The 22,766-nt window shown below is 36.7% G+C and overlaps 1 protein-coding gene across 1 annotated transcript in view; it reads right to left on the reverse strand.

The window, feature by feature from the left end:
• The window catches only part of LOC150102604 (tectonin beta-propeller repeat-containing protein 2), a 364,776-nt gene that overhangs the window by 281,247 nt on the left and 60,763 nt on the right, over positions 1–22,766 (reverse strand). Inside the window, exons 3-4 of the mRNA XM_090398660.1 lie at positions 16,343–16,471; positions 5,542–5,673 (exon numbers count right to left, since the gene is read on the reverse strand). Of these exons, the coding sequence (XP_090254786.1) occupies positions 5,542–5,673; positions 16,343–16,471 (261 nt within the window). The remainder of the gene's footprint in view (positions 1–5,541; positions 5,674–16,342; positions 16,472–22,766) is intronic.

Below are 22,766 nucleotides of genomic sequence, written 5' to 3' on the forward strand. Positions count from 1 at the left end.
AAAAAATAGCCTGAGTTCATGATGAACTGAAATAGGGCTGAGATATCGGGAGGAAATATAGCTTGGATGAGGTCTAAGGTATCTTTGAGTGGGACATTGGTGAATAAGGAGGATACATCAAAACCGACCATTATGTCAGTGTGTTGGAGTGAGAGGTTTTCTATACTGGCTTTAAAGTGGGCAGAGTTTTTTATGTATGAAGGTGTTTTGACAGTATATCATGTGAGCACTTTGGCTAATTTGTATGTGGGTGAATCAATGGCATCCACAATGGGATGTAATCGCACATTTTTTTTATGAATTTTTGGTAGTTCATATATCTAGGGGAAGTCTAGAGTTATAAGGTTTTAGTCTGTAACTTCCACAGGAAAAGAGGTAACCTTTTTAAGGAGCCTATGGAGTGTTCTGATTTGTGTGCTGGCAGGATCATAGTCTATAGGGAGATAGGTGAATGATGTAGAAGTAAAGAGGCAAGCTTAACTGAGTAATCTGATTAGCTTAAAACCACTGTGGCATTTTCCTTATCTGCTTTGGTAATTATTAATTATTATTCTGTTGTTGTTTTTAATTACTTGCAGAGCTTCGAATTATTTTTTTGATAGGTTGCGTTTTGGTTGTTTAGCTTGGATGAGAACCCTGGCTACTTCCAGTCTGATGTTGTTGGCAATATGGTTGGGAAGGCTGCAGATACTTTTTCCACTTGTATCATTATTTCCTCTGCAGGAATTTGCTTAGGTACTATTGCAAAGTTATGGCCACACGAGAGTGTGCTAACTGCTTCAGGCTAAGGGAAGATAGGTTTATTACCATGTTAGGAGGTAGTTGAAGTTTGGAAGCCAAGTATATTGTAGACTTTCAAATTTCTGAATATGGATAAAAGACACCTCAGTGCACACTTTACAACTTTATAGTTTACAATCCTTTATGGTTGGGAGAGAATTTGATGAGGAACCCATGATTATGAAAAGTAAAGTGATATCAGCAATGGAACAACTGCCAAAAAGAAAACCTCCAGGAGCTAATGGTGTGTCAGTGGAATTATTGAGAGCAGCTGGGGATGAAGTAGTGAATATATTGACTGAAATTTGTCAACAGGTTGGGAAGAAAATATATCGGCCTAGAGATTGAAAAACATCAGTATTCATCCCAATCCCCCCAAAAAATCAAATGCCAAAGATTGCAATAATTACAGAACCATCACTTTAATTTCACATGAAAGTAAAGTTATGCTGAAAGTGATCCAACAAAAGTTGGAGCCATATGTAAGTAGAGAAATGCCACAAGAACAGGCAGGCTTTAGGAGAGGTAGTGGAGCTAAAGACCAAATAGCAAACATGAGATGGATTATGGAAAAAACAAGATAATTTCAAAAGGAAGTAGTCATTTGTTTTATTGATTATAAGAAAGCTTTTGATTGTGTGGATCATAACAGACTGTGGATTGTAATGATTTTAATGGGAATACCTGAACATCTAAATCTCTTGATAAGAGAGCTATGACAACCAAGGAGCTTCAGTAAAAACAGTCAGTATTCGAGTGAAAAAAGGAGTGCCCCAGGGTTGTATACTGTCACCCTATCTTTCTAATATTTATAGTGAATATGTTATGAGAATGCCTTATTTAGACAAAGATCCTGCTGGAATTAAGATTGGTGGCAGGAAAAGAAATAATTTAAGATATGCAGATGATACAACCCTCGTAGCAGAAACTAAGGAAGATCTGGAGCGGTTGATTGTATTAGTTAAGATGGAAAGTATCAAAGCCGGGCTTAATTTAAACATCAGCAAAACAAAAGTGAGGGCTTCTGGCAATTTAAATGAATTTATAATAAAGGGAAATAAAATAGAAATCTTTCAAAGTAATTATTTACTGGGGTCCAGAATCAGAATGATGGTAAATGTGAAGATGAAATTAAAAGAAAGATAGTCACGGGAAAAAAAACAATTTTATGAGGATTGTTTGAAACGTTTGGTAAATTTCCAATAGATGGCGACACGATTCGTTCATTCATACAAGTGTCGGCACATATCATCTTTTTCATGACCCCTGGTAAAATTTTAGCCACATGCAATGTGTAGTTCTGGTTTGGCAAACATTTAAAATGACCCTGTTCACATTTTTCATAAAAATGGAGAAAAACGAGTTTCCTACGATGATAAAACACTTTTATTTGAAGAAGTGGAACGCCATGGGAATCAAAGCTGAGTTAGATGCAGTTCATGGGGACTCTGCACCAGCATTAAAGACTATTTATTTTTGGATAAAATGAGTTTAAACGTGGTCGTAAGTCCATCGAAGATGAAGTGCACTCCAGATGCCGATTGAGGTCACACTACGAAGAAAATTATTGACAAAATCCACGGTATATCATTGTGGAGAACTGCTGAGTGAAAGTGCATGAGATTGCTAAGATTGTAGGCATCTCAACTGAACTGGTGTATAATATCCTGCACGAAAAATTGCACATGAAAAAGCTGTGTGTGTGTGTGTGTGCGATGGTGCCACAATTGTTAACTGTCGATCAAAAAAGCACGCGAAAAGACATTTCAACGCAGTGTTTAGCAATGTTTAATCGCAATTCGAAGGAATTTTTGCATCCGTTCATGGCTGTAGACGAAACTTGGATCTACCACTACAAACCTGAGTCCAAGCAGCAGTCAAAACAGTGGACAATGCCCACTGAAATAGTACCAAAAAAAGTGAAGACCGTTTTGTTAGCTGGGAAGGTGAAAGCCACTGCTTTTTGGGATTCCCAAGGAATTATCATGATGGACTATTTGGAAAAGGATAAGGCAATAACAGGAGTCTATTATGCATCATTGTTGGACTGTTCAAAAAAGAACTGAAGGAAAAAAATGGCCAAGATTGGTGCATAAAAAAGTACTCTTTAAACTAGACCAGGGGTTCTCAACCTTTTTCAGTGGCGTACCACTATATTTAATTCAAGACATTAGATGTACCAGTGAGTAAATCTGTTTTCGTACCACCCAGCAGTGGCTGACGTACCACCAGTGGTACGCATACCATAGGTTGAGAATCCCTGATCTAGACAATGCACCATCATGCATATCAGCTGTGGCAATGGCAAAATTGCACAAATTGAGGTTCGAATTGTTTCCATATCCACCGTATTCTCTGGAGTTGGCCCTGTGTGGCTTGTTCTTGTTCCCAAACTTAAAAATTTGGCTTGGTGGGAAAAAATTTTCTTTGAACGAGGATGTCATCAAGGCTGTCGATGTGTTTTGCGTTATGAGAGATACTGAGATAGGAGTGATGTTAGCTTGCTCCACCTTTGCAACGAGTTTCCCGGTATTGTACTACCTTACCCCAGTCCTGAAGATACTTTCAGGTGCAAACTTTGTTTGCTCACACTTGGATCAAGGATTAAACTAAATTTATTAAAAACTGTTTATAAGCTCTTCTAAATTTAAATTATAAGCTATGTCCACCTCTATTGATATAGTTGCTAGACCAACCAATCTTTCTTGGGTCAATGCTGTTTGCAAATAATTTTTAATCAGTTTAAGCTTGGAAAAACTTCTTTCTGCACTTGCTATGCTAACAGGAATTGTTAGCGTAGTGATGGTGCCTACTGAAACATGGCTGAACGAGTGCCCTTATTAAGCCGTATCTTTAGATATGCTGCCTCTATGTTACACCCTGTCGACGGTACTGTACCAACAACACTATTTTCATTTACCTGTCGCAACAACTCAAGTCTCTATCGACATCCTTTTTTTCCCAACTAAGTCATTTATGCCCATAACTACCACTAATTTTGATGCCTGTTCTTTCCTTTTCTGCAACACATCAGTTATTTGTTTCATTGTTCCACCAGGAAACCATGTTTTACGCACTTTATTAGTCATCACTCCTCTAATGATCGAGTTCCCATACAATGATATATGACTATCCTTTGACTCTTTCTTTATAATACTAACTTCCTCCTTTTCATTCTTCTCCTTAGCCAATCTCTTATTTTAGATGTTTAATATCCTTTTCCAGATGTTTCATTCACTTTTCATTTTAACTAACTCTTGCCTAAGCGCTTCTACTATGGGTCTAACTCTTGCTCTATTTCTAATCCTCTAATCTATCGAGACACTTTTCACATATGTTAATGCTTTCCTTCTTTCCTTTTACCTTAGCAGTCCACAAATCTTTTACATTTTTCAGTGCATATATACAGCAGTTTTCACAACACATCCACTGTGAAAAATCCAAGACAGAACTCTATGTCATACTGAAACTTTCCATTCAGCGACATGCACTTCTTTACAGATGCCATTTTCAGAAGCAGTAAGAGTAAAGAGGTAGCAAAACGCTATATAAATGACAAAAATTCCAACAACACTACTGAGAAACACTTGTATGCATACTGAAAAGAAAATGCAGCACAATCTGCAATAAAAAAACACACTACACACACACTAATTTAAAAAAATTTGTCTAAAAAAAAAGACCCTTGATCAGGCTTACATATAGACTCCTGTGCACAAATGTGGTCACTTAAGTTTCAAAACAATGAAGAGATACTAGAAGGGATCCAGAGGTAAATTACTAAGATGATTTCTAGTCTCCATAATGTTAAGTATGAAGAAAGGTTGAGAAAACGCAATTAGAAGAGTCTAGTGCAGGGGTTGGCAACCGGCGGTCCGCATGCAGCCCAAACGTGCATTTTTGGCAGCCCATAAAAGGTTGACCACACTTACATTCCACGTGGCCCATATGTTGAATTATTTAAATAATACATTTTATAATATGCATAAATTAAAAATAATTTTATACCTATACTTCGTGATATCGTCGTGCACTTGGCGCGAGTCAACCGTGTGAGTCATCACAAGTAGAGATAACAAAGGCGACGACAACTGAGATTTTGGCGCACTTTTGCAGTCGTGTTCCCTGGTCCATATTTTAATATAATCCAATAATTCAATAACATTAATTATTATTTTCAGAGGATATATATTTGATAAAAATAATTTCAAAAATGGGTTACAAGAAAATGTAAAATTGCAGATGAAGGAAGAAGGTTTAATGATGAATGGAACAGCAAGTACTTCTTTATTGAAAATTGGGATAAGCCCCTTTGTCTTATTTGTATAAAAGTGTTGCTGTTATGAAAGAATATAATATCATTCGTCATTACTAGAATGTCGGACTTTATCTTTTAATCTCGTAATTAAAATATTTCTGTGTTTTTTAAGATCGATATAATAAAAATTGATAACTTAGGGTTTTTATTTCTCACTATTTTCTCTTAATTAAACACTTGCGGCCCGATTATTGAAAATAAAAGTTGAATGTGGTCCATGAGTCTGAAAAGGTTGCTGACCCCTGGTCTAGTGGATAGGAAGAGAGAGATATGATGAGATGAGATATCATATCTCTCTCTTCCTATCCAATAAAAAAGCTTTTTTTTGGGGGGGGGGAGACAGGGGAATCTCCACAATGAGCTTTTTAACACTATGGACGTCTAATGGTAACAATTATAATGAATACATAGATATCAAACTGTTGCTTATGATCAGGACCTACCTGATAACAGTCAATTGTTGTATATGCAACTAAGCCATTGCTATCACCACTAAATAATGTCAGTGCATCTATACTCCATTCTAAGGCAGTGATTTTGTGTTTATGCACATCTGCTATAGCAAACACTTGTGTCTGGAAGAAATAAAAACAAAATATAAAAATAAATATATAACCTAATACTTTTTTTTTATAAAAAATAAATATATAACCTGATACTGTTGGCCACATTTGGATCTACAACCCTAAAATCTGGCATTTTTTAGTCCACTCGTAATGCCATCACATACTATGCACACGAGTTTATATAAATTCACAATGTCATCGGGTACTATGTATACAAGTTGATAGAAATTTATTTCACATTTTTCTGATATTTATTTATTATTCCTATTAAAATAATTATGATGATTCTTCTTTATAAAAGTCTTTGCTCGATGTTCCCATTTCAGTATTTTATTTTTTTTTGCTTCACTTCTTCAAAATTTTTACATTCAGTCTTTAAGGTTTTGCTCCCATGTGCAAAACTGGCTTAGATTTGTCTCAATGATATTCGAATCTTAAAGGTGTTCAATTTTGATTCTTTTTAAATTTTTCTTACATGTTTTTCCTTTTTCCTGTTACTTCTCTTTTTTTTTTTTTTTTTTTAAGAAACATATTCCAACCACACACAAGATATATTCTAGCATATCCTGGAGTGTGAGTATATGAAGTTCCCTGTAACTGTGACTTAGCCTACTATGGACAGACTGGAAGATCTGCTAATATCTGCTTTGGAGAACTTATTAAAAACACAGGGTGATCAAAATGAAAATATCCCTGTTTAAGCCCATTTAACCCAAATGCTGCGAAACTTTGCAGAAATACATTGTGTGTCATGTGGAAGCAATATCTGAGAATAAAAAAAAAAAAAAAAAAAAGTAGTTCCAAAAATTACCACCAGGAGCACTGTAGTCACCAAATGCATGAAATTTGCAAATCAAGCAACTCAGCAGGTGGGTTTAAAAAGATGGACATGGGATTTTTTCCTTCATTCTTGTTAATATCATCCACAATAATGGCACTAACCTTTCCCAATGTGATCTGCTCGGGAAGCTGTACTACCCAAACAATTGTAGTGCAGTTGCAGCACTATAAAAAATTTTGCCTGAACAAATGTCGATGAGGTCCACTATCTCCATACACTTTCCAACAAATGATTAATCCTTTTGAAGAAATTAGATATTTGGGAGTCAGACCTTGCAGAGGTTACAAATCAATCAGTTCACAAGTGAATGAAGTTGCTACTGCTGTTGTGAAGCAGACCACGAATAACAGCAATGGTTCCTGCAGTACACATGATGCATAAAGACACATGGATGTACCTTACACAACTGTCTGAAAAATTCTACAGAAGATTCTGCATTTCAACCCATTCAAGATAACCCTGACATAGAAGTTGCACCTGCAGGACTTTGAAAGTCAATGTACATTCGTGTTAACATTAATTGCTCAATTGGAGTTGAACAATGCATGGCCATGGATGATTTTATGGGGAAGATGAGGCTCACTTTCAACTGAACAGAGCTGTCAATACCACCCGCAATTACTGTGTAGGGGCTATGCAAAACCCATGCATTTCAACAAATTTCTTTGCATTCACCCAAAGTTACTGTCCGGTGCAGGTTTACAGCTTTGTTTATCATTGGACAATTCTTCACTAAGGACATTTACCAGATGGGTCCTTTGACCTGCTCAGTTAGTGCCAAAAGGTATTGCAATATAATAAACAATTTTGTTCTGCCACAGCTACAGCAGTGTCTGTGAATGGATTTAGTTATTTTCATGCAGGATGGGGGTTCACCTCCACACATCTGTTAATATCCATACAGGAGGTTATTTGAAAACATTTTGCAAAAGCCAGAGTGATCAGCCATGTGTTTCCCACTGCATGGCTGCCTCGTTCACCTGATCTGATCCTCTGCGACTTCTGGCTCTGCAGATTTCTCAAAGGCAAGGGTTATCAGAATCATCCTGATAACATGCCAGTGCAGAAAGACAGCATGACAGCATGTGTGCAATACCAGTCCCAACCAGTTGCGTTCTGCCATTGACCACACTGTGCAAAGGATGCATTAAGCAGCATGTAGAGCAATTGGAAGAATGAAGTGTTGCACCCTTCGATTGGAAAAGGCCTAAGTTCGATTCTCATCACGAGAGGAATCTTTTCAATTGAAGGTGAGTTAGCTGATCTCATACAGAGGTAGCAGGGTTTTTTCCCTCCTGGAAACCTGGGTTTTTCATCCCTCATACTGATAAATCGGCCTGAGAAAACACGCAATTTACAGACAAAAAAATACTAGTGGTGGTGGTGGTAGCAGTAGGGCATTGGTGTAGGTGATGATGGTAACTGCAGTTCTCTATAGTTGGTGGAGACAGAGAACTGCAGAGTAGGTGTCCTCCCTAGATGAGTCTTTGGACTCCTTGGAGGTGTCACATAATAATAATTGTGTGGCATACCAGGAAGGGCAAGAATATTGAACAGAACAGCCTGTGAATGCATAATGGAAGTGAATAAAAATATGTTATTTTATGCTTATACTGCTTTTCTCCTTCTTATATACGTGCACGCATGCGCGCCCACACACACACACACACACACACACACACACACAGATAAAAATTACTGTCTTCATTTGGTACATTCTACAGCATCCCTATTGGCAAATTTTGGAACTGTGTGTGTGTTTTTTTTTTGTTTTGTTTTTTTTGTTTTTTTTAGATATTGCTTCTGCATGAAGCACAATGTACTGAAGCAAAGTTTTGCAGCATTTGGATTGTGTGGTGCTCCACAAGGCCTTACACAGGGATACTTTAATTTTGATAACCCTATACATTCAATACCATTATTATAACAAGTCTTGACTGGTAGACAATGGTATGGACACCTCTTCACACAGGATTAGATGGAAAAAAATTAATATACTATATAGAAGTTGTTACAGCTCAGAAATATTATTTTTAGAGTCAGCAATGTCTATGAAGCATTTTCCTAACCTTAACAAGTATGGCTGCTTCATGTGTTAAGGCCTGAGTGCTGGGAGAAACTCATGTTAGAGGCTTAATGGAATGAAACAGCACTGAGAAAGGATTAAAATATATTAATCCTATGCTTGTACAGTCCTGAAACCATCTTTGTCATCCGTCTTTGTATCCTTTCCACAGTTAATTTATCCCCTTCAAATCCTGGGGACCAAATCTGAGAACAATAGTCCAAGTGTGGTCTGATCAGAGACTTATACAACGGAATGATAACCTCTTATCTCTGCAGGTCAGTGTCCTTCTCATAATTGCAGCAATCCTCTGTGTTACCTTCACCACCTTTGCAATATGTCCCCTAAACTTCAGGTTTCTATCAATCATCAATCCCAGATCTCTTGTCTCCCCTACTTCCTCCAGTATAACTCCTCCAATAGAGTATGCAGCATCCCATCAATGTTTCCCAAACCTCAAGACCTTACATTTTGCTGCATTAAACTGATACCCCCATTCATTTGCCCATCTATCTAGTTTATTTAAATCCTCTTGCAGGGCTACCACATCTACACTATTACTAATAATCCTTTCCAGCTTCGCATCATTCGCAAACAACTGAATATCCCCTTGCAATCCACTGGCAATGGCATTGATATAAAGGTTAAACAATATAGGTCCTAGTACTGAGCCCTGTGGGACCCCACTTGTAACCCTCTGCCTCCTGGAAACTGCTCCACCATACACAACTCTCTGATACCTATCAGACAGCCAATCCTGAATCCAGTTGACTAATCTGACATCCAGACCCATGTGCTGCAACTTAAATATCAGCTTATCATGTGGCACCCTGTCAAATGCCTTTGCTAAGTCTATTGAGAAAATTGCAGTACATGCCTTTCCCTCATCTAATGTTCTTGTAACTTTATTATAAAAGGCTAGCATATTGCTAAAACAAGAACGCCCATTCACAAATCCATGTTGACTCTCACAGATAACATTACCCTCATCTGCCCAATGCTGTATACGGTCCCTCACTACTTTCTCCAAGATCTTACTAACTACTGATGACACACAGACTGGCCTATAATTAGACACTTCCAGTCTGTTACCACCCTTATGCAATGGCACTATCTTACTTTCCTTCCATTCCCTGGGCACCTTTGCCGAAGCCAGACTTTCATTGAAAAGCCAGGTTAAAGGCACTGTCAGTTCCCCTAGCACATCCTCTCAAAACTCGTGGTGAAATACCATCCAGTCCCACAGCTTTACTGACATCCAGAGTACTCAGTATCTGAAACACACTCTCCTCCTGTACCTCTAAACCTCGAACCAGCCCTATCCCTCTAGCATTAAAACTGACTCCTCTAGGATGAAATACTCCAATAAAGTGTTCATTGAACAATTCCACTATATCCTCTGCATCAGTCACTCTATTCCGATTTTTATCCCACAATATCATTCTTGTACAGTCATTTCTCCTCCTCCTACTGGCCACATAGCTAAAAAATTCCCTAGGATTTTCTTTGGATCTTAGGGCCAATCTCCTCTCATATTCCAGTTTCGCTTTCCTTACCACACTAGTCACTCTTCTGCCCTGTGTCTTATATTCTTCATGCATCTTCTCTGCACCTGTCTCCTTATATCTCTTCCATAGCCTCTTTTTCGCATGCAATTCCTGTTGAATATTGTTTGTCATCCACTTTACTCCAAATTGTGTCCTCTTCTTCACTCGTAGTATACAACTTACCATTGCTGCTAACAAATATTCTTTCACAATTTCCCATGCACTAATGATATCCCGGCCTTCCAATTCCTCCCTCCATGAAACTTCCCAAAGTTGATGTCTAAGACTATTATAATCACCTGCATTATAATTCCACATAAGTTCCCGTCTCTTTGATACTCCTGCATGTCTATTCATTTTCCAAGTCAAAACCATATGGTCACTCTCTCCAACTGGTGGGAGAGATGCTAACTCAGTTATTATCAACTCTTCTGATGCTATAATCAAATCCAAAACTCTTGAACCTCTTGTTCCCTCTGTTACATGTTGCCTAAGACATTTGTCCCTCAAGAATTCTAGAAATTCCATTCCCCTATTGCTACATGCATCTTCCTCTCTCCAATTTATACTACTGTAATTAAAATCTCCCATAACAATCATTCTTCTTGCACTTGGCAAACTTAGCTGTCTAAACATCTCCTGGTCCCCATCCTCTGTGCTCCTGGGTCTGTAGCAACAACCCACTAAATATCCTGTCTTGCCTACCTCTCTTACACCATATGCTCTCAAAATCTCAAAATATATAAATAGATATGTTAATCAGTACTTGTAAGCTATATGTAATATAAGCACTGTAATGCAATGGAGCCTGTAGGAATAAATTACCTCCTAGTAGGGTTACTATTGGAAGGAAAACGCAAACACACACACACACACACACACACACACACACACACACAAGGCAACATAAAACTAAGTGAAATTTCGTCCATGTGGACGAAAGACAAGAGTCCTAACTAGGTGGAATGCCTTCTGTGAACACCTGTTGGTGACCTAAGATTTCACAAACATTCACATAACCTCTCAACAATATGGTATCATTAAAACATTAACCAATAGAGCTCATAACCTTTATTCCAATGAGTCCTCTCTTACAACAGAACTTACATATATCAAACCATCTTATCTAATTGCAACAGTTCTCACAGTATCAAAAAAAAAAAAAAAAATCTTCCTCCAATCCTCGACCTTCACTTCAGAAGGATTTTAGTAATGCTATCATCATCCCTATACCGAGGCACCTAAGAATAAACATCCAGAGTCTTAAAGAAATACAATCTCTGCACAGCTTTCAAGCCCCAATGAAAGTTTTCTACCCTTATACATTCTACCTCACAGCTAAGAGTATGCTTTATATACTCCAGACAAAGCTCCCTCATCTCTCTTTCTCTCTCTGTACCTGGAGTACATAAAGTGCCCTGTCCCTGCAAGTTGGCCGACTATGGACAGGCAGGAAGATGCTTTCCTCACTACAACCACTTCAGTCTCACCAGTTCCTCTCTCCTGATCTTCTTTGCTTCACCTAGTAGCAACAGTCTTTCTCTAGCTGACTTATACCACATTCATTTAAATGCAACCGATTACTTTTGCCCAAATACATCCTGTACTCACATGCATCCTACATATTTACAAACCCCACTTCCTTCTCTACACACAGCTCTCTAATATATTATCCATGATCCCTGCTCTCTGTCTCAGCTTTTCACTATCATACCTTGACAACCCACTCACTACCTTTCCAACCACACTGTTATCTTACACTCTTCTCAACAACCTCCTGATATCCATCCTCACAGTCTCTTTATGTTCAACCAAGTCATCTGTTCCAAAAGCTATCACCACTAAATGACTTTCTTATCTGCTTCTCATATCCAATACCAATTATGCTACTAATTCTCCCTCTTGGAAAAACCACCTCATAGAATCTCTCATTTACCACACCTCTAATAATGGAATCTCAATACATCGCTATTCTCAAGTCATTCATCACCTCTTTTTCTCACATTTCCTTCATTCTTATCCACCAAATTTCTCATCTCATTACATTTTTTCATCTTACTTCTCATTCTGATCCACTCATTTTTCAAGTGTCTTGCAACTTGGAATTATATTATCTGTCAGGCTGTCATTTGTTTCTTTTGTTTCCCCATTCCCACTTTCCTTTGCTTATGTGTTACTCACTTTTGCTTCATCAGCTATACTTTCTTCCACTTCTATAGTCTTACTTGCTTCCACTCCATGATTCATACAATCAGTCACTTCCATAATTATGCTCTGTTTTGTTCCATCAGTTCTGAATGTACCGATAACTTGTAGTCCAATAGAATATAACATTTTCAACACATCCACACCTTCTCTCATTTCCTGTTCAGTGTCTCCACAAACACAATCTCCACATTCTGCCACATGCACGTTGCACTCACGACAATGAACTAATCTCAAAAAGTCAATGCCATTAATTACATTTGATTTTTGCACTGCAGGATGTGCATATCTCATTCATATCACCATTTTGTCATCGTTCACCAGAAGCTTCTTGTAGATGCTTGTTCTTTATAGTTGCTATAGACAGGTTGATGTGGGGGGGACGCATTAAATATGGATGTCATGCATTGGCAGATTAACACAATAAGTGCAGGTTATACTTGGTTATGCTATAAACAGAAGATGCTAAGAAATTATATTCTTGGTTAAATCTTTATCCAAGTGTTTTTATGCCATCTTTATCCAGATGACATAAAAGAAAATTTTCAAGACATGACATGATGAATAGAGAGAGAGAGAGAGAGCTAGGGATCATTCTTAGAAGTTGTATAAGTGTAGTTAGTAAGGGTGTGCAGACTAGACTTTTTGTTTAAAGAATACTGAATGAGCAAAGTGGATTGCTTAATGACTTCACCTTAGTAATTGCTCCAACTGATGAGCCCTCAATAAAGGTTGAAACCGGTCTGGGTAGTTTCAACCCTTCCCATAATGCTCTGCATTATGGGAAGGGGATGAAGGAAGGGGATCACATCAATTACTAAGGCAATTGATGTGAAGTAATTAGTTTACATATAGCAGTACCCCAGTCATAAAGATATTTCACACATAAACTTTGTTTGCTTACACTTGGATAAAGGATTAAACCAAAAATAATTTTCTTGGAATGTTTAATTTATCCGATGAGGATAGGTTGAAGGTGTGTGTTGCAAAGTTTATTGAAGAGGCAGAAAAGAAGGAACATGACAAATGTCCCCCACTGTCTTTGGTGTCAATCTTGTTAAAAGGTTCTAATAATATTGACATAAAAGAAATTTGTCAAGACATGACATGATGAATAGAGAGAGAGAGAGAGAGAGAGAGAGAGCTAGGGATCATTCTTAGAAGTTGTATAAGTTAGTTAGTAAGGGTGTGCAGACTAGACTTTTTGCTTAAAGAATACTGAATGAGCAAAGTGGATTGCCTAAATTAGTTATGAGTGCCCCAACACTGAATAAGTTTCAGGAGAGGTATGATAGGTATTGTGTGTATAAAGGATAGTGTGAGTTTCCCGCAATGAATCGTCTGACACCATGGAGATACCTATATAGTTAAAAATAATAACAATATTCATTCAACTTGTGTTTATAAACAAAATTCCACAGACAAAACGTCATCTTGGTTACCCACTGGTGGAGATTTTTGAATGGCTCCTCATCTTTAGTGTACATCAGTAACCATATCAGAGCACTGAATAACTACAACGATATGTGTTATGAAGTAAACAGGTTTATTAACAAATAAATGTTTCACAGTTTATGTATATCCACAACTATCAGTGGAATCTTGGTCAAATAAGACATTAAAGATCATAGATTACATGCTTGAAATGGGCACCTTGTCTTTCAAGGCAGGTTTCATAGGGCACGAAAAGGTACTCTGTCATCTTGGAGAACAAGGGTTGGGATATCTGCTGAACATATTATGTAATTTTATCCCTTAGTTGATCAAGGTTTGAAGGTGGGTCATGGTGAAAAAACCCATTCCTTCAACATACCCCAAAGGCATCAAACGATGTGAGATCAGGAGAACGTGAAGAATACGGGAATTCTGTGAACCTCCCAGGGAAGTATTCTGATAAATAGGTTTTAGAACCACGTGATGTGTGACAGGTTGCTTCGCCCTGTTGGAATACCTGTGTGCAAAATGTAATGTTTTTTTGCAAGACACATCCTATGCAAAACCTGGGTGAATGGAACCAACACATTCTCGATGTAGCATTTGCTATTCAAGGTCATGGTGACACCACCCTCTTCAATGAAATAGGGCCTAATTATGCCATGGCTAGAAACCACAGACCAAGTCATGACCTTCTTGCTATGAACAGGTTTCTCTTGGACAAATTCAGGTCTCGAGAAACCAAAAAAATGGTATGTCTGTTTCCATGACCACTTAGATGGAAATGTGCTTTGTCCGAGAACCAGACATTATGGAGGAAGGCCAGATCTTCATAGACATTGGCCAGTACATGTGCAGTATTCCCACCATGCAATATAATGCATTGCTGTTAAACATTGACCCATTTGAATGATGTATGAAAAGGCACTGAGAATCATTAATAATTTTCTGTAGTGACTGCTTCAGTATCCCAAGATTTACTGCTGTTCTGCATTGACTGTGTTTCAGATATTGTAACACTTGCTCTAGCACACGCCGGTCATTCTCGTTTGCATTAACAATTTGTGATCTTATGTCCTTTACACTGCAGCAGAACATTCCCCGTATGTTGGAACTCATCGATTAAGGTAATGGTGACGCTATTGCTTGGGAAACAATGAACAAACTGCTCACAAACAAGTCATAGGTGGGGACCATTTGCTCTACCAACTCCATATGAACGAAAATAATGCTCAACAATAAACGTAATGTCACAGACCTACACATGCTCTTCTATGAATGTGCATGCAGTCAAACGACATATCTCATAGCATATGTACTGAAGGGGGGAGGGTATCGAAATCGAAGTACCAGTTCAGTACTGTTTTTTTTTTTGTGCCATACCACAGTACTCAGCATGCAGTACCCTCAGTTCTTAATTCTTGTAGATAAGGTAGGTATAGTTTCTGGGAAAATTCCCATGCTACTCCTCTTAAACACTATTATAATTATGGCTATTTAGCCTGTTTTTGTTTAGGAGTGTCCTTATTTTAAATAAATTGGCTATAATTACTCAAAAAAGGGCATATATATTTTAGGGCATTATGGGTGAGTATAGAAGGTAATTATAGCAGAATAAAAGAGGTGGAAAAATTTTGTACATACCTTGTTTTGATACTGGGATGTCTTCTAATTCCATGATCCTGCTGAAGGTTGTTTATAACGAGGCGGGGGGGGGGGGGGTTGATGCAGGAAAATAAATTTGGAAACCCAGGTTTTGTATTAATAATATATATATAAACATATATATATATATTATTGTGTTTAAGTATTTAACACAGTATACCATGGAGTATACTATGGTATACTCCAGGGTGAGTATGAAAGATTATTCATCGAATCTGCCTCAGCTCTAAAAAACTTTCCAAATCTCAACAAATTTGGATGCAAAAAACTGACTCAAATTTGGGAAGCATACATTTTTAAGATCATCAGTCCAATGGCCAAGACAACCCAATTTAGCCCAATATGGGGCACCATTTAGGACTCCAGGTCTGAATTCTGTTGCCTTTAGTGACTGCATGCACATTTTTTTTTTTTTTGTGATCCCTGATGATGGCAATGTGGCATTGCTGAAATATAGGAAGGTTTAATTGAAGTTTTTTATAATTAATATCCTAGTATATACGTTGTCATTTCCTGAAAAATTAAAAACTAAGTATCATCAGTTCTAAATGCATAACCTTGCACTCAGCAACATTAATCTAATATAACACTGCATAACATTTGTTCATAGGCTCAATCTACAAACCTGCAAGGCTGACTTGAACAGACTAATATGTGAGATAATAGACTGATATATAATATGATATTGCATGCAAGCAAAGCAAGTTATACATTTCACAACTGTCTTTTTGAGAAACATAACAGCCTCTCATTAATGCAAAATTTTTGTTTCTGACTGTGTGGTACAAAAATAGAGATTTTTATCCAGTTTGGACTAAATATAAATAATACATACCAAATATGCAGTCTATGTTTTCAGATATTTTTAAAAAAAGTTAACAATAACAATTTTAATGGATTGCAAACTATTTTATATAATACCTGCTGATCTTTATTTGAACTAAAAACAGGAACTTGAAAGATGGCAATTAATCCAGTTTCCATTCCTGCAGCAATCATAAGATCCACAGAAGGCATCATTTTAATATTTGTGACCGGTCTATTGTATTTCTGCAAAAATGTAATTCCAATTTCATGGTTTCATACTGAGTTTTATTTAAAATAAACAAGTCAACAAAATTATATATTTTTTTTAATTCATTAACTACGAAATTAAAAACAAAACTGAACTATATGTGAAATTAATAAAAAATATTTTGCTAGACAAGTAATTATATTATTGTTTTAATCCTATTTCAAAGTATATCAAACAATGTTGCTGGCTTCATTGGCTGAGCGGTTAGTGTACCCACTCTCCAGCCAAAAGGCTGCGGGTTCGAATCCTGCCGTGGGCATGGATGTTTGTGAGATTGTCTGTGAGAATACTAGTGGTGGGCAGTAGACAGCATCAGTGCAGTTGTGGCTCATTGTAGTTGGTGGATTGAGTGGTGGAGAGAGAGAGAGTTGTAGGGCAGGTGCCCTCCCTCGATGAGACTCTGGACTCCTGTAGGTGTCACGTAATATTTTATTAATAATAATAATAATGTGGTTCATGCTACTTGTGTATGGAGACAGATGATTTCACATAAAATTGTCTAGTATACCATAACACACAGTATACACTTCCTTCAGGATATGTAAGTAGCCAAGTTGTGAACATACTTCACATGCTAACTTTGTTTGCTCAGATTTGGCTAAAAGAATAAAACAGAATATAATTTCTTGTCTAGTATAATTCACTTTGCAAACAGGCAAACAGGCAAAAAACCTTTCTACAACTATTTCTATTCCAAAGTATTTTAAAAATATGGTGATACACCAATTTTTTATTTGCATAAGGAAAATATGATTTCTAAATTGATTCAGTATCTCCATAGGTTTAGCTCCCACTGTTGAACTTTCAATTGAGTAAGAGCTTGGTATGGGTAGTGATCCTTCCCACAATGTATAGCAATATACACATGCAAAAGAAAGTGTGTAGTGCATTATGGGACACGCGATTTGATGTAAAGTTATCTGCCTCCACATACAATTAACCATATCGTGAAGGTACTTCACATGCTAACTTTGTTTGCTTGTGCTTGAGAGTATGGAATTAAAGCAAAAATATAATTCTATGATTTATTTTGTAACTAAGTAAAAACACTTTCCACACAAAAGAAAATATCATAGTTAAGTTCTCCTTTTCTCAAAGAACTTTTTCAAATGCAACATCAATTCTTCCTTTCCCCTCTCTCTTTCCATTTAAATGTTAAGTGATATATATATATATATATATATATATATATATATTAGGGTTACCAAGTAATTTTATAAACTGGGTTATTTTTACGGCTAATCCCAAGTAAGCAAACAGTTAAGTTTGCTTACTTGGGATTAGGAGTAAAAATAACCAAGTTTATAAAATTACTTGGTAACCCTGATATACATTATTCCCAAGGTAAAAAAAAAACTTATTTACACACACACACACACACACACACACACACACATATATATATATACACACACACACACACACACACACACACACATACATACATACACATCTTGGGGCTCCCACTGACTACCATCCATTGGTTATCAGGGTAGCTCTGAATATATTGAATAAAGAGCCATGGACTAGTGATTTTGGGACTGGCGATCCCATGTGAAAATATTGCCATTCACCAACCCGCAGTGGGCCAGCATGGTGAATTTATGACCTAATCTTCCAAGATGAATCAAACAAAAATAAAATGGCCCTCATTCCCTGGAGGCCAGATTGCTACTGCCTATGGCAGCAGGCAGTTAAATACGAAGGCAGAGGGTGCTAAGAATCCCTGGGTAACCAGATCATGCTGTCATTGGAAACTAGACCTTGGAACTTTAAACTGTAGGACTCTGAGCAGTGAAGCATGGCTAACAGAACTAACTGAAGAGCTAAAGCGACTAAAATGGGACAATCTCGAACTGTGCGAAGTTAGACGTAATGGTGAAGAAATTCTTCAATTAAAAAAAATGGAGACATACTGTATTATAGAGGCCAAGATAAGAAAAGAATCAGTGGGGTTGGATTCATGATTAACAAAAAATTGAAGAACAACATAATAGAATTTAACAGTATATCTGATCAAATAGCAAGTATTGTTGTTCAAATCTCAAAAAGATACACTCTTATGATCATCCAAGTCTATGTGGCAACATTAAGTCATATTGATGAAAAAACTGAAGCCTTCTAATCATGATGTATCCCAACTTTACAATAATGGAAAATATCATTTCAGAATTGTAATAGGAAACTTTAATGCTAGAATTGGTATACAACAATCAGACGAAAGCTCAGTGGGAAATTTTGGATATGGCATGAGAGATGATAGAGGACCAAGGTTAATAGAATTTGCAGAAAAATAAAACATGTACATCATGAATTCTTTTTTCAAGAAAAAAACACATAGGAAGTGGACATGGAAAAGTCTAAATGGCAAAACTAGTGAAACTGACTTTATCCTCTTGAAAAACATCTTTCAAGACTGCTCTGTTATAAACACCTTCAACATTGGAAGTGACCATTGTATGGCATGCCTGTCCTGTCAGGTGTCTTCTCCCTCCAGGAGATTGATTACCATGTGTCTCCACCATGTCCTATTCTGCATTCCTCATATGAGAGATAGGTCCAGTCTTCTATATTTTTCATCCACTCCAGTCTCTGTCTTTCTCTCTTTCTCTCAACAGTTCCTTCGAGAAGTGTCCTTTGTAGGCAGTTATGTCTCAGAACATGTCCAAAATATCTGACTTTTCTCTTTTTAATTTCTTTCATATGCTCCTGTTGACGCCTGCCATCTCTAATACCTCTTCATTTGTCTTTTTTTCTTTCCATGATATTCTCATAATTCTTCGCAGCATCCACATTTCAAAGGCCTCCAGTTTTTTCACACTCAGATTGGAGAGTGTCCATGTCTCTACTCCATATAATAATGTAGACCATATGTAGCATTTGGAGATTCTTAGTCTTGTTTGCAGATTTAATTCTCTAGATGTTAGTAGATTTTTCATACTGTTGAAAGTTGACCTTGCGATTTTCAATCCTATTTCTAATTTCATCTTCTGTCCTGCCATTCTCTGTGATCAAGTGTCCGAGGTATATGTATTTTTGCACCTGTTCTAAATTATTTCCTTTTATATCGATGCATATTTTTGGTATTTTCTTTTCTCTTGAAATTATCATGATTTTTGTCTTTTTAAAGTTGAAACTGAGGCCATACTGTTCGCTATACTTGAGGGTTTCATCTATAAGAGTTTTGAGGTCATATTTGTTTTCAGCTAGAAGAACCGTGTCATCTGCATATCTTAGGTTATTAATATTTCTGCCCCTAACAGTGATTCCTTTGAGGTTACTAATTTTATTAAATATTTCTTCTGTGTATAAGTTAAAGAGAATCGGAGAAAAGACACAGCCTTGTCTCACACCTTTCTGAACTGGGAATTCTTCTGAGGTCTCTCTATTTATTCTCAAAGATGCAGTCTGTTCCCAGTAAAGATTAGTCAATAGCCTAATGTCTTTTCCATCCATGCCTATTTCTGAAAGGATTTCAATTAATTGTTCATGTTGGACATTGTCGAATGCCTTTTTGTAATCTACGAAGCAGAGGTACACATCTTTTTGTTTTTCTAGATATCTTTCTATGATGGTTCCAGCATTGAAAATACCTTCTCTTGTACCTACATTTTCCTTGAAGCCACTTTGTGTATCATTTATTTCTATGTTTATTTTTCTTTTATCTCTTTCAAGAATAACGTATAGGAGGACTTTTGATTGATACTTGACTGATGAGGCTGATGGTCCTGAACTCTTCACATCGTGTAGCTTTTGTTTTTTTTTGGAATTGGAATGAAAATTGAGTGATTAATATCTTTGGGTAGAAATCCAGTCTCGTATATTTTATTGCATCATTTTGTTAGAAATTTCAGTCCTCCTTCATCGAGAGCCCTCAACCATTCTACCAAGATGTTATCTATTCCTGCAGCTTTATGTGGTTTTAGTTTTCTGACGGCATTTTCAATTTCACAGAGTAAAACGGATGGTCCTTCTAAATCAGTCTGTTCAGGAATATCATTTCTTTGTTGTTCATATAATTTCCTTGTGTATTCAATCCATCTTTCCATGATTTCTTTTTTATCCATTAGAATATGGTCTCTTGAGTCTCTAATGACACTTGCATGGTTTGCTGTATTTGTCCTGCTTGTCATTTCTCTGATCTTTCATACATTTCTCTGCTTCTATGTTTTCTATCAAGGTTTTCTATATCTATACATTTATATTTAATTCATTCCTCTTTGGCTTTCCTGCATTCTCTTTTTATTTCTTTATTCATGCTTTTATATTCAGGTTTGTTCTTTAACTTTTTTCTTTGTTCCATCAATGTCAGTATTTTTTCATTCATCCAAGGTTTATTCCTTTTCCTTTTTAATTGTGAGAGTGTATTTTTGGCTGCTTCATTGATGCTGTTCTTGAATGTTTGCCAGTTCATGTTAATTTCATTAACTGGCAATCTATTTTCTGTGCGAGTTGTAGTGTCAGACTCGTTGTGAATTCTTTTATAAAGCAGTCTTTAACTTCTTGTTTGTTAAGTGAGTCTGAATTATAAGTTACTCTTATGAATGGTTGGCTTGGTATCTTAAGTTTTATTTTGATTTTTGCAATCACTGGGTTGTGGTCCGATCCTATGTCTGCTCCAGGATATGTTTTTGTTTGTGTTATTGCATTTCGGAATCTTTTGCTTATTATTATATAGTCAATTTGGTTTCTATAGATGTCCCCAGGGCTTGTCCAGGTATATAGTCTTCTGAGAGGATGTTTAAACAGTGTGTTGGCAATTATTAGGTCATTGGTTTCACAGAAATGAATTAATCTTTCACCTCTTTCATTTCTGATTCCAAGCCCTTGGTTTTCCATGCAAAATGAGATTTTTTCTGAGCCCACTTTTGCATTTAGGTCACCCATCAGTATAATAACATCATCTGACTTAGCACTGGAGATTGCAGTTTGGATGTCTTCATAAAATTGTTCCAACTCTTCATCTGGGTGATCTGGGTGGTAATGGCATGCAGTAAGATTCAAATAAACTACCAAAAAGAAAAATGTTTCGAAGATCAAAGCAAAACATAGATGTACACAAATTCGATATTAAAAAAGATATATTCCAACATGAACTAAACAACAGATTTAAAAATCTTATTATAGATGACAATGCTGATCTATCAGAAAGTAATGATAATTTAAATTAAGGGGATATTAAATCCCACATTATTTCAAAGCCGAATAAGAAACTCAAAGATAGAAATCAATGAGTTTCTTGCCAAATATATAGCAAACAATGAAAGTTTCGGTGAATCCTAGAATAAGCTAAATACATGGTTCAATATTAGGGCAACTCGTAGCAAAGGTGGGTAAAGTTCTGATCACTATCCTCAGTATTTCCCATAATGTAAAACACATCTCCTAGGAGATGTGTGGTGTTATACATTATGGGGGGAAGGTCACTACCCAGACCGGTTTCGACCTTTATTGAGGTCTCATCAGTGAGTAGGTAGACCTAGATAAGTGGCTGAAGTGAAGCCTTTTAGCTCTTTATTTTGGAAAGTAATGATATTATTATCCAAAACCTTTTACAATGCTGACTTGAAATAGCTGGTACCAGAGAACAGAAACAAGACAAAATTTCTGAAGAAACAAAACAGCTAATGAAGAAACGAAGAGAAATGAAACAATCAAATAACCTACAGAATAAAATTAATTACACTGAATTGTGTAAAATGATCAGAAAATGTATCACAGAAGAATTAAGAAAATTCAATTATAAATTCATACAACAAACAATTGAAAACAACTGTAGTCTCAAAAAAGCCAAACAGCAATTGATGAACAGCAATAAACAGATGGTTGAAGTCAAACTATAAGATGGGACCATAACCAGAGATAGGTATGCTGTAGCAAAAAGAATTGAAGAATTTTAATCAGCATAATATACCAACCAAAAGAACAGGCAGGCTTTCGAAGTGGGTTTAGTACAATGGACCATATTCAAGTCGTACAACAGATTATTGATTGGTGTAATGAATATCAGTTACCATTATGCCTTGGTTTTATTGATTATGAGAAAGCCTTTGATTCAGTAAAAACTTGTGCAATACTTAAAGCATTATCAAACCAACAAGTGGAGGAGACATATGTCAGAACCATCAAATCAGCATACACCAATGCCACAGCAGCAATTCATTTCAATGGAAACATCTCTACTGTGGAAATACAGAGAGGTATAAGACAGGGTGACACAATATCTCCAAAATTATTCACGGCATGCTAAGAAGAAATATTCAAACTTCT

The sequence above is a fragment of the Typopeltis vanoorti genome, chromosome 10, assembly GCF_054136105.1.
Source record: "Typopeltis vanoorti isolate ZY-2024b chromosome 10, IOZ_Tvanoo_1.0, whole genome shotgun sequence".
In the NCBI taxonomy this organism is placed as follows: Eukaryota; Metazoa; Arthropoda; class Arachnida; order Uropygi; family Thelyphonidae; genus Typopeltis; species Typopeltis vanoorti.